Source organism: Lipotes vexillifer, unplaced genomic scaffold, assembly GCF_000442215.2.
Source record: "Lipotes vexillifer unplaced genomic scaffold, Lipotes_vexillifer_v1.1 scaffold993, whole genome shotgun sequence".
Taxonomy (NCBI): Eukaryota; Metazoa; Chordata; class Mammalia; order Artiodactyla; family Lipotidae; genus Lipotes; species Lipotes vexillifer.
Genome location: NW_006792406.1, coordinates 188724 through 202713, shown reverse-complemented (window position 1 = coordinate 202713; position 13990 = coordinate 188724). Strand labels below are relative to the sequence as shown.

At 41.9% G+C, this 13990-nt stretch overlaps 1 protein-coding gene across 2 annotated transcripts in view; it reads right to left on the bottom strand.

Moving 5' to 3' along the window:
- Positions 1-5112: 5112 nt before the first annotated feature.
- The window catches only part of LOC103068385 (phosphoserine aminotransferase), a 29120-nt gene continuing 20242 nt past the window's right edge, over positions 5113-13990 (bottom strand). The window contains exons 8-9 of one of the 2 annotated variants that reach the window (XM_007465520.1): positions 6270-6407; positions 5113-5592 (exon numbers count right to left, since the gene is read on the bottom strand). In XM_007465520.1, the coding sequence (XP_007465582.1) occupies positions 5487-5592; positions 6270-6407 (244 nt within the window). In that variant the 3' untranslated portion in view covers positions 5113-5486. The remainder of the gene's footprint in view (positions 5593-6269; positions 6408-13990) is intronic. The other variant, XM_007465521.1, reaches the window with a different exon arrangement.

Here is a 13990-nt window from a genome sequence, read left to right as displayed (position 1 = left end):
TATTTTTTTTCCCCCAGAATGACCTGTAACATTTCTTACGTTTCAACTTCATTAAGTTTCATTTCTCGGGATGCCTACGGCTTTTCACCTGGCTAGATGGAAGCCAAGATTTTACATTTCTCTTGGGGGCTATTCTGCTGGGCTAGAGTCATTAGAAGCAATTTTAACTTTAGGTTGTTATATATAGCACATCTTTCAAAGCATAATCAGGCTCTGTGGTTCATGATCTGCTTATTAGATTAAAGGTCTGTGTGGCCAAAGGGTTGTACTTCTAAAACTACTGAGAAATAAACAAACTAGACTAGACAGGGAAGGAAAGGTCTGCAAGTTGGTCCCTATATCCTGATCAGGGGGTTCTTTTCCTCCTTCCCTGGTTCACCAAAAAGTACACTTGCCCACACTGTTCACATTCTCAAAATATGTTTGTTACTCTCAGGGCTACTGGAATATATATCCTCCAACGGTTGCCTTTTCACTACTCAATGAACTGTTCTGCACACCCCTGCTTATATTTTAGGATTCTTTTTCCTTTGGGAGAGAGAAGGGTGGTTTGTAAAAATACTAGTGGAAAGTAAGCATTAAGAATCACTTCACCTTCTCCATCAAATAAATCCACCTGAATTTCCAGTTCTATGAACCAGATATGTAATTCAAAAGTTTGATGAAGAACAGAATACTCTGAGTCTCAAAATATCTCTCCATAAATTACTTATTAACTACAAAGGGACAAATAATAACTTGACAGTGGAGAAAGTTCGTGGGCACCACCTTAACCAAGATGCTAAGGAGACAGATGACCATGAGGGGGCTCCTGTAAGGATGCACAGAGAGACACACCGTCACCTCTGTGGAACCCCATCCAAAGCACGTAACATGAAAGAACCATGAGGAAACAGAGGACAAACCCAGACCGAGGATCATTCTACACAACAACCAGCCTATACTCATCACAAACTCTCAATAATATGAAGAACAAAGAGGCTGGAGAATTATTTCATATTTAGACCAAAGTGACATGAGAACTAAGTGCAATGCATGATTGTAGACTGGTTCCTGGCCTGAAAAAATTAGCCATTAAGGATGTTACTGGAATAAGTGACAAAATTTGAATATGGACGGTAGATCAGTCTACAGTATCAATGTTAAATTTCTGACTTAGACCACTGTGCTGCGGTTTGGTAAGAAAATGTTGTTTCACTCAGGAAGTAATCACTATTTCTAGGGAAAAGGGCACAATGTCTCCTTACCCTTAAAGGGTTCAGGAGAAAAAAAACATGTATATATGGAGAGACAGTGAATGCCAAAGCAAATAAAGCTAAATATTAATAATTGGTGAATCTAGGTAAAGCACATACAAGAGTTCTTTGTACTAATCTTGCAACTTTTCTTTAAGTTTGAAATTATATCTATAACTATGTATCTACCTCTATATAGATATGTAAAATAAACACACACCATTCAAAATAAATACATCAACCTAAAATCCAGCCTATTCTTCAGGTATTGTTGACAATCTGAAGAGAAACAAAGGCTAGGATCCCAACGGGGATTGGGTCAGTAGATTCATTCATTAGGACCCTGAGTACATTTCTACTAACTTAAATTACACTTTCATTTGAATAAAACATTTTGGACTTCCTGAAACTCAGTGCCAATTACTTATACATTTAAACACTCAAAGTATGAATCCACACTTTTCCCCAAGTGAGGCCCAAGGCTGTCAATATCCTCATGTGCTAACAAGTAAGCAAGGCCAATTTCTATAACCTAACTATAGAACCTCTGTGTAAGTAAACTTTTTCTAATATGCCCAGTTCCCTATTTTCTTAGAAAATCCAATTTGCTCTGGGATTTCAAATATACCAGAGGCTCTTGTTTTTGTCACAACAAATGAACTATTTTATTCTTTAGCTTCTTAGAAAGAAATTCAATAAATCTTTGCTCACTGATAGCTTTTCTAGCTCTCTCCCAGTATCTCTTTGATCAAGCTTTTCCACCCACTCTGGAATAATCCAGGGGTAATTAGAACTTCTTACCTTCTTTAGCCCAAAAGGAGACAATTTATCACAAACTGTCATGGATTCCGATTCTAAATTACCAAGAGCCCAATTACTAACAGAGGCAAGGAATCTTCTTTCCAATTAAAGTGATTGATTTCTTTGCAGACGCAGTAGCATTTCACTTTTTAATTATGTTCATTCTGATCGAATGTGAGAAAATTCTTCTCATTTTATTTTCCTTCCAAAGAACACGATACAACAAACATTAATCACACAGCGATACAAGGCCAGACCTGCAAGTGCCTTCGGCAGACCTGGACATCTATCAATGGGTCTTGTCCATTTTACGGGGTCTTAGTGGCTCCTTAAGCTCTAAAGGGGAAAAAAGGAATAGTTATTTGTTACATCACATAGTTCACCTAAGGGCTTGCCAAACCTTCCAGCATCTGCTAAGTTGTGACGAGATAGCATTAGATATTTAGATAAACACAGACTAGCGCGGAACAGATCAATTCCAATTTTGTTTCTTGTGCAGGCAAAGAACAGAGCCGCAGTGCTGGGGATGAAGCAGTGTGTGCAGGTAAACATAAGCAACGTGGGAACAAATCTGTTTTTTCTCACTTAGGTGGTGTTAACATGATTATGTGTTGTCAAATCTTGAAAGAGAAAAATAGTCAAAATCAGTTTGGGAGGACACTTTGGAAGATCTAAAGGAAGATGAGGCCGCCAAGCCTTACACAGATTTCCCAAGGCCTGAAAGACACCTGTCTGTCCACTTTGCTTTTAATCTTAAAGACTGGCCAGTTGTGGCTCCCACAGCCTGTTGACCCAGGGCCTGCATCCTTATCTCCCCTTCCACCTCTCTCCACATGGTCAGCAGACTGGCGTCCGTTCACTCACTTGAGACATTCAAAGGTCAAGGTTTTCACTCAGTGAGTATCTTCCAGCGATCTGAGCTCCAGACAACAGTGACCACCCTTTGTCCTGGTATGAACGCAGTTGCTCACCGTTTTCCAAACACTTTCACACAAATATAAAGAGTCTGAGAGCTCTCCAAGATTCTAAATTTTAGTAAAAAATGAAATTACATAGGAAGCTTTTGAAAAATTAAATATCCGCGTATGTGAGATTATACCTCTGCCTTTACTGCAGGCTGTTTGTGAAATTCAGGAAGTCCTGTCTTTCCATTCATTAAACGGACAGTCATTGAGCTCCTCCTAAGGGCAAGGCAGGATGCCAGGTGATGGAGGTGGAGAAACAGGGCTTGTTCCTTGCTCTGATGGGGAAGGCACGTAAGCAGACACCCTCGGCACAGGAAAACACAGAATGGAGGTGCTGTGACGGGATAAAAGGGTCACGCTTATACGAACAAAGGAAAAGCGCATCCTTGCAATGCAGGAGACACAAACAAGGTCAGGAGGTTGGCAGGTGTCTTGAAGGAACGTCAGTCTTGCTGAGCGGGGGCAGGAACTCCAGGCTTACCCGACGTAGCATGGGTATATACGCTCGCCACATTCCAAGAACCAGAAACACAAGAAAGAAGAAGCCAGACCAGACACCACAAAGCTGTGACCGTTGGGCTCAGAAGCCTGGGCTTTTTTATGAACCAAGGAGGAGCATGAAGGGGAAGTGATCGTCCAACGGGCTGTGCTGGTAGGGGCAGGTGGGGGCAGATGAGCCTGCTGAAATGATCCGCTGAGGGCTGACAGAGCTAGCTGTGGGAATGGGAATGGAAATAAGTGGAGATTCAAGAGATTTGGGGCTGGTACAAACCACAGGGACTTGTCACCATCACGTGAATGGATGAGGAAGGAGGCAAAATAGACTCTGAGCACTATTATATGTGAACACTTGGATGGCGTCCAAGCACTGGCCGGCTTTTGCCATTTAAAAATTTACTGTGGTTATCAGTCACATCCTGCATTGAGCCCTCGTTTTAAGCTCTTCATACATCCCTGAGATAAGTGGGGGAGTTATTTCAATCCTCCTTTTCACAGATGAGAGAACCAAGATTGGTAAGGCTTAGCCCTAAGCAGGAAACCCAACTAACCCAACTAATTGGTACAGCACTGGGACGAAAGATCAGTATAGTCCTCATTACACAATCCAACGAAACACGAAGATAGCTCAAAACTGTCCTAGTGGCATGTTTCCAGCCTAAGTGGGACAAAGTTCATAGAACTTTATACCGTGAGCTGTGTTGTAACGTGGTTTGTTGATACTGCCCATTCCAAAAGCCAACGGAAAGCTACCAGTATGCTGAATCATTAAAAACATGGATGTACAGGACTCAAGTCTTACACCTTTTTGAACAAAATACCCTTCACAGATGCTATTTTCAGACTCAAGTTTTCCCAACATAAAGTTTTTAAAAGAACAATCTGTCTAAAAAGCATGTAAAGAAATTCATTGACAAAGGTTTAGATGTTTTAGGACTTTAATGTCCTTCGCACGGTCAACATAAAACACTGACAATGGATAAACAAGAGGGGAAAAGACTCTTCAGCAAAGATCTTCCCAAACTCACGGCATCACTGGTCAAACACCAGAAAGAGAACAGTCACGTGAACAAACAGTAAGGGAGTTTAACAGAGATTTTTAGTTTAACAGCATAACTGAAAAACAAAGAACCAACCAACCAACCAACCAACCAACCATTCTTCTACCAACTGAAAGGAAAGTAAAAGTGAACCAGGGAGCTTCCAAATCTTGTGAAGCAGCTTAAAAAGGGAGAGGGGAGGGGGAAGGGGAGGCACACAGCTGTTGAGAACGTAACACTCTAATGCACAGGGTCAAGGATCCCAACAAGTTCTCAAAGTCTCAACATATATCAACAAGAAACGTATTATTAGAAATATAAATGCACAGAGATATAAATGCATAGAGATATAAACTATTTGGTATTAAAAACAGACCTTGCTATATAAACATATAGTATGCCACTTTTATCTCTTTATGAGAATAAAGGTATAAAGAACGATCTCCAGTTTGCCTTTTAGTCTGGAACAACACAACACGGTTGGTGGTGACCTGAATTAATAGCTGCAGAATCCAAAAGACCCCACTGCTGTCATCTTGCAAAGGATCAAAATTCAGCACCTAGAGGGCTCCACCCACCCTCCATGCTGTGTGTTTGTGTGTCTCTAAACATTAATAACCTGCAGTTTGCATATAATTAAACTCATAGGCAGCTTTGAATATGAGATCTAGGCAGAAAAAGTAGCAGCAAAGACAACAGTAGTTAGAATTTGGTAGAAAAGCAAGAGAAGATTTTTTAAAAGCTTCCAGTTCAAGTTAGAATTAAGGTTAAGTTTCAACAGCTTAGCATAGCTGTGGATGTTTTGCTGTTCTCTGAAAAAAGAAGAAAATCTATCATAAGCATGTTCATTCGAGAAAAATACCACGTTGAGTTTTTTTAGCCATGCCCAAGTGACTTTCAATTTTGTACATTGTTCAAGGGCAGAATGTATATTGGTTAGGATGTGCTCATAGCTGGTGCATCTCCAAAAAATTCTTCATGAAGGCTGCCAGTTTCTGGACATCTTCAATGGTGACAGCATTATACAAAGAGGCCCGAATGCCTCCCACGGACCTAGAAGAACCACAGGTGCAGCCGTTAAGAACAGGAGCATCTGGTTGAGCATCAAGACGACCCTCCTTCCCGTCACCAGCTCCTGCGAGTCACGGCACCTGAGACCATCGTGTCCAACCTCCCACCTGAAAGACCCCGCGGGTGGCCAGGAGCTTCACACATCTCAGTCATTAAAAAATTCCTTTCCAACGCAGTAAAGGACCGTCACGCTTACATGGAACCTAGGTTAGCTCAACTCTTCGATGAGCCTGCCGTGCAGCGGGCAGGGAGCGGGCAGCTATTCTCATGCGTGAGAACGTACATCTTCCATGGAGCTGACAGAATTAACTACTCTCTCTGACGTCCGGGGGAGCAACAGTGTTTGTTCTTACACTGAACAGGCTGTGCCAGCTGCACCAGAGCTGGGATGGCACCCTTTGTGCTGTCAGAGCAGAGATTTTCAAAGGTAATTTTGACCAAAGCTCCTAGAAGATGTGCCCCCCACCCATGCTCTCGGCCGTGGAATCGTGCTAAGGGGTCTGTAAGCAGCAGCAGGAGAACCCGCGTAACAAACGGTCTTTCCCAACTAGTTCCAATAACTGCTACTCCAGGATGGGCAGGCTCCTAGATGTGTCTCCTTCAGCGTCTGAAAACTAAACCAATTCTCTGACAAGCTTCTGGATGGGACAAGTACTTACCTATGCCCTTTCAGGGAGATCATATTGAGTTCAAGAGCTTTGTCGAGAAATCTTTTTTCTAAAGCATCATCTCCTTTGGTGTTGCCGATGCGGAATGGAATATTCATCCTGCTTCTATTCTGGGGCTCCACTGGGCATCTGAAAAACATGTTTTTTGTTCCAGCTATTTTTCTGCAATGTGCAACTGCCATTAACAAAGCAACAGAAAAAAAAAATTTTTTTAATCCAAATAAACCCATTTATATATTATATTTAAGCATTCAGAATCACATAATTCCAGGAAAGTGAATATTATTTAATAAACAGAGAGGGATAATTGTAGTGCTATATATTATATTTAAGCATTCAGAATCACATAATTCCAGGAAAGTGAATATTATTTAATAAACAGAGAGATAATTGTAGTGCTGTATAGGGAAAATTGATTTAGATCTAAAACTTATACCTCAAATGAACTCTATGTCAGTTATTTGGTTATAGAAATGCAAAAAGAAAAAAAAAAGTAAAGCATTAGTTACAAAAATTAAAGTTATGCTAACATATGAAGAAACATCATAACATTGGATTACTTGGACATTTTTTGTATGTTTGAACTATTTCCTTAAATCAACTTCCCAGAGTAAAACTGTTGGCGTGTGCGCGCACACACACACACACACACAAACACCACACATGCACACAAAACACACCACACACACACAACACACACACACACACAACACACATTTACATGGTTCTTGACAGGCGTTGGGAATCAAATTCAGAACACATGTTTTGAAAAAATATGAGAGTACATATTTAGAGATAGAATTAAACAAAACATCTGAACTAAAGCCCATCCAGAACATCATATATTCTGTAATTAATTTACAACAGGTAAAGTTAGAAACGACCTACGTCTACCATAGAAATAAAATACATTATAACATTTCTTTATAACTAAATATTAAGATGCCACATAAAAAGATAAAAAGATTAGGCTGCAAAATGGAAGTGGTTTATGATCTAATAAGTGAAAAATTTTAGATGTTATGGGTACTCTAGTTAAGAGTATAAATGTGGATATAAAGATTCTAAGGAAGCATAGAGAAATAGAAAATATTTGTGTTCAGGATGTGAGAATATGGGATAATTCTATGTTCCCTTTAATGTTCTTTTAATAATGTTATATATTTAAACATCATAATGGAGTATACTGAAATGTACAGGTGACTGGAGTAAGATTGTTCCCATCAACTTGCAATTCTATTGCCACTAGTTAGGGTGAAAGTAGACTATGAAGTAAATGTAATAAATGTGAACTGGATGCCCTAAAGCACAGCTGATATCTAATCCAGTTTTAATTGTCAGCAACAGGAAATTTTTTAAAACCATTTTCCACATGCAAACAAGAGATTAAAAAAAGATCTGTGCCAGGACATTTATAATTTTCTTAGGGAGATCACTCATGCATATCGAACAGTGAGTTAACATTCTCTTATATGACTCATACTTAATTTCCAAGAGCCTCAGTTTCCTCATCTGAATATTGGGAATGATAATAATATCTCCATTTCATACTAGCTATGACAGTTCAGTGGTACAACATAGATGAAGCTTCCAACCCATGGCAGCCACACAGCAATGTGAATGACCCTTTCTCTACAAAGCTGCAGAGAAAAAAAATAAGTTGGTCCGAATAGTGGCTGTAAGATTTAAAAATAATGAGCAGCAGCTTTCAAAGCACTTAAAACACTGTACTGTCCCAAGCTGTGTGACCTTGAACAAGTTACTAAATCTCTGTTGTGCCTCTCTAATGTGAGGACTAAATGGCCACAAATTCTCTCCAGCCCTCCCAGCAACATGTGGGGTCTTGTGCTCCACACCTTTTGAATCTGGGCTGGCCTTGTGGACTTGCTTTGACCAAGAGACTGCAACAGGAGTGACGCTGTGCAACTTTCAAGCTGAGGCCTCGAGGGGCATGTGGCTTCTATATCTGCCCTCTTAAAACATCACTGCCATGTAAGCAAGCCCGAGCTAGCCTGCTGGAAATAACAGGCCCAGCCAACAGCCAGCCAGCACCAGCTGCCAGACAGATGAGGGGGGCCATTTAGACTCTAGGTGGATCGATCACCAGATGACCTTGGTTGAATAAGTGATCTCAGATGAGACCAGCAGAAGAAACCACCCCACTGAGCCCAGCCCCACCTGCTGACTGAAAAGAATCCTGAGCAAAAGAAATGGCTGTGGTTTTCAGTCACTGTCTTGAAGTGTTCTATGATGCAAAAGTAGATAACTGATAGAATTTAGAACAGCGTCTGGAACACATTCAATGCTATGTAAATAACTATTGAAGCCAATAAATTTGTCTTTTTATTCTCAGTACCTTACACAAGGCTCACAGACTCTCAAAAATGAACGAGTCAAATTTCATCTAGGATACGTTAGTATTTGACTTCAGTTTCTGATTTGGAAAGTAAGCAAGCCAAAATTATCTTCCATTGACAAACAAAGGAGACAAACAGAAGAAGAGATGACATGCTATTCTGGATTACAAGGAAGATATGTAATAACTCTCTCCATTTTCTCAAGCACATCCTATTTCATTCTTCCCCTTCTACAGGGTGGGATTCATTAAAATTAAACAGCAAATAAAAGCAGTGTGAGGATGTCCCCATTAAAAGCTATGCTCGCTCCTCAGGGCACACACATAATTCCTGTTAAAGTTAATAGGAGTCAAGTGCACATCGATGGACAGAAGAGACACAAGAAGGGAAACCAAGTATCTGGTAACAGGCTTTGAGCCTGAATTCTGGGCCCCCCTTTTCACAGGTAGTAGGTATCCTGGTTGACATTTAAATTAAAAATTTAGTGTCTACCCTCTTTGATATTCTGCTGCCTCAGGCTCCCCAGGTGAGAGTCCAATTATAGAGCTGGAGCAGCAAAAAGGACGCGTGATTTAAGGGGAAAAAATATTAAAAAGGGGGAAAAATTAAGAACCTGGATTTACAAAGAATCTGTATTTACAGTCATCCCCCACACATTTACTCATCCTATTGTGAATGTAGATGGTATCATGACAGCAACAATGTCATAAGAACTAGAAACTGAAGATTAAAGTTGCACGGTGCCTGAGAGTGTCCCTGCTGTGGGGCTGAGGGAAGGAAGAAAAAGATGAAGGGGAATCAGCTGCTCCCAACCTGGCAAGACAGCTATGGAAGGAATTCAAATTCCACAGGACAAGCGCTGTGGAAGCACAGAGCTGAGCAAGTAACTCTGCCGGAGGGAAGGTTGAAGGTTTCAGAGGAAGGGAGGTGGGAGGGGTCAGGACAGGGGGAGACGATGGAGGGAGGGCATCTGGCAGAGAGCTGTGTCTGCCAAGGCATGGGGGACCCCAGCAAGTTCTCTGCAGCACCTGGGGTGCTGAGTGCCTGGCTGGGGGCAGGACTGCAGACCGCGGAGGGCCCTGCAGACACGCTCTCCTGGGACCTGGATCAATCGGATCCTGGAGCAAAGAGGAGTAATCAGGTCTGCGCAACGAGTTCCGCGTTTTAGAAAAAGCACTACGACATAGGGGCTGGAGGGTGGGGACACTGGGGGAGAGGCCTGCTAGAAAGCTCCCACAAAGAACTTTCTAGGTCAACAGAATCAGGCCTGATGACCAAGACAGGGACACTGTGGAGTTTCAAGCATGGGCAGCCAATTCAAATGCCAATAGGGACCCAACGGTCATATAAATGAGTATCACAGGCCCAACATGACCGACTCAGCACAAACTCCCTATGTTACCGGTTAACTGTGAGGGCTCGTTCTTTACTTCCACAGAGAAACAGAGTCTCCCTTTTGCTTGAAACATACGGCCCTCCCAGTCAGTTTCTCCCACTTTCAGAGACACGGGGATTATGAAATAAGACATCTGGATTTAAATCATCTTCCCATGTTCCGGTAAGGGCTCAAATTATGTGTTTTAAACCCTGTGAGCCACACCGAGCACTGCCGTGGGCTGTGCTGGGCCACCGCTCCCAGGCGTTATCACTAAATCCCAGAGCGAGGGCAGAGCCTGTGGCCTGAATGAGTTGGGGGCAGGGAGAAGGTGCCAGGCTGACAGAGTGCTAGCAGGGGGCCGGGTGGCCTTGGAAGCAGCGGGTCATCCTGGAACTGCAAAGCTTCCAGGACAGAGTCTGAGCAGCACTCCCCAGGGAGTCTATGACGGAAGCTGCTAAGGATGCTTGTGACTGGAAAAGCGGTGCCACAGTCAGTCATAGAAATTTAGGAAATCCTGAATTAACAGGGCTACACAGGTTTCTTGACTCAACTTCCTAGAGTGTCTCAAGAGCTCCAGTGAATCGTGAACTCCCAAGAGGATAATTCATACAGGAACAGAGTTTTCCCCAAATGCATGTGGCTGAAAAACCCACTGCATCTCTGGGATGAGTATTCTAGAATGCCCACTGAGAAACCCCGGGACTTCCCAAGGTACCAGAGGGGCATGTGTGAGGGGAAAGGCACCACCTCAGCGCGAAACAGCATCTCACAAAGGTGGTGAGGGTTAGGAGGGCGCAAGAAAACTGCTGGCAATTGGCAAGCGATGACAAGACGCTCATTTCAGCAGTGCCTGCTCCAAAAGACAAACCAGAAACAAGAAGGGCATGAAGAGTGCATCCTGAGGTGAGAGAAGCCCACAAAAGAGTCACTAGGCCTCTCCTGACTGCCTAACTTTTAAATAAAAAATTAATTCTAAATTTGCACACGATTAGAAAAACTAGAGTAAAAATATGAAGACCTATTCCCTTCCACAGAGGTGGTTGCCATCAACAGTCTTCTGCACATTTTCAGGATCAGATACACAAATGTGTATACATGTATATATGCGTGTTTCCACATGTACATATATAGTATTTACAAATACAAACATTGTGGGTTTCTAAGTGGAATAATAGACATGTCCTTTTCTACACCTGCTCTTTTTCCTTTTGACCTGATGACGTATCAGGTCATCTTCCCAGTTTGCTCACAGACCTTCCCCGTTCTCCACGCACACATTACTCCATACCACGGATGGATCGTAATTTCCTTCATCAGACCCCTCCTGAAGGACACCCGGGTTGTCTCTAGATTTTCCCCGTTAACGTAAGTATCCTGCATTGGACTTGCAGGTGCCCAATTTTGTGCACACTTCTGTGCAAGGCAGAGTACTGGCAGAGGGCAGGTGCCTAGAAGTAAAAGTCTTTGGTCAAAGAGCAGCAGAGTTTTGAACTTCGATGGACGCTGCAAACCTCGCTCCAAAATTGAACACATTTTTTTACTTAACATACCCAAAGTGTGTTTGTTCCCTTGCCTACACCAGATGTTACCAGTCTTTAGAATTTCTGCTGATCAGGGGGAAGAAAATCCCATGGTTTTAATCTGCATTTCCTAAAGAAGTTGGCCCCGCTTCATTCATCTATTAACCAGCTGTGTTTCTTCTGAGTTGTTTGCTCATACAGTTAGAAACCACCCCCTGCCTTTTTAAAATTTGGTTATCCTTTTTCATTTATTTGTGGGTTCTTCTCTATATCAACAGTAACCTTTATATGTTAATACACTACCAAACTTTTGTGTCTGTCATTTTGTTTTATGTCTTGAACTGTAGAAAAGTTTTAAATTTTCACGTAATATCTTTTACTTTATGGCTTCTGAGTTTTATGGCTTACTTAGGAAGGCTTCTGTACTCCCTACACTTACACAGAAATTCTCTCCTGTATTTTATATCTGCTTCTTGCATTTAGTTGCGTTTGTATCTTTTTGATGGACTAGAATTTGTGTATGTTGTGATGCAAATATCTAATTTCTGTTTAAATGAATTATCAATGCTTCAATCAGTCAATTAGACAAAAAGTCATGTTAGACTTTAAAACTGTCTAATTTAAAATGCAATTCTCAAGTAAACATGGACCAGTTTCTGGACTTTTCCACCAATCTGTCTTTCCCTCTGCCAGTGGCTTTATATGTTAATAGATCATATGTTAACATTACATTTTATTAATGTTAACATGTATGTTTAAAATGTTTCATCTATCCTTTTTCAGGTGAACACTGAACTGACTTCTAGATATTTACTAATTTTTGTGACTATTACGAATGGGATCTTTCCTTGTTTTTTATTGTTATTTCTGAAGTATGGGAAAGTAACTGACTTTTACATACTTAGACATAACTGATCACAATTCTGAACATGATCATTTCTAGTTTTTCCACTGATTCCTGCATTTTGAAAAAAAAAGTCATTATCATTTGTGATTTTTGTTGTTTCCTTAGTAAAGGCTCTGGAACCAGCACCCCTGACTCTCCCCACGTTCTTATCCTGCCTGATTCCACTTCCCCACTGCACCTGACCCTAACCTGTCTGTGCTGCTGTAAAACACTGTCTGTTCACAGGGTTGTGATGACAATAAAATGTATTCATATCTGTAAAGCGCCAAGGGCTCTGCCTGCTTTATTTTATTTTGGGGTTGTCACTAGACACATCACATGCTTCCCTCTCTTTCCTAAGGTCTGGACCCCACATGAAAGTGAGAAAAGGTGACCTCAGATGTAGATATGGATTTGATCACTTCAATAGCTTTATCATATTAAAATTAATATCTAATACACATTAAACACTATGTGTCAGGAACATCCTAAGTGCTTTCCATAATAACCACAAAAACTATTAAGAGCTTACCCTTAAGGAATGCTCCCTATGTGCCAAATACAGTTTCTGGTGCTTTACACAAATTACTCAGTACAAGAGCCCATGTTCTTAACGTCTACGTTACATACTCTTTATTCACATGCATTTTCATTTAACTGCTCACCTCCTCTTCGGGGCCATATTTCCATAGCAAAGAACTTCCTGAAAACCCAAGTGCACACAGAGACAACTAGTGAGCGTCCAACTGCTAACACAGAGGAGAGAGGGAGCAAAGCCTGCTACTGACCCTGGTAACAAGGTCCCAGAGGAACACCATGAGCCGGATGACCTTTTCTGGGCAGGCGGCCCAGGGGGTGAATGGAAGTTCCCAGAAAGAGGTTTATTCGGAAGAAGATGCAAGTTCGGGGTCAAGGCTGTTCATAAGTGAATGAGGAGTTTTGTGTGGGAAGGTGATGAGATTCCTCAGGAGATGACCTGCCTGCCACATTGGCTTCAACAGGCTGCCTTCTCGAAAATGCCAGGTTGGGTGCTTGCAGTTAAAGGATCTCAAGTCGGGGGAGAGAATTCAGGGGATTCTTGGTGTTCCTTCTATGCTTTATTTTGTTTTTAATTTCCTGGATTTCTTCTGGAGGCATCACCACGATTCCTGTCCTCCCATTTTGTGCCTTCACATCTCCCGAGAAATATACGGAGCCAAAAGCTCATAGAAAATTGGTCTCCCCTCCACAATAGCTGCCATGTGCTCTTACTCACATTCAGATCCTGATCACTCTTATGGAGCCAGGAAAGGTGACTTATTCTTCTGGGTATCCCCAGAGCCTAGAACAAGGCTAGCACAGAGGAGCGTTCAGGCGTCATTTGCTTAATGGATGGATGGATGGATGGATGGACGGATGGATGGATGGACGGATGGATGGATGGATGGATGGATGGGTGGGTGGGTGGATGGATGGGTAGATGGATGCGTGGGTGGATGGGTAGATAGACGAATGGATAAATAAGCTAGTGAATTAAACATGTCTTCAGACCTTTCTAGACTTTCTTTCCAATGCCAGCACGAACCGTGCCC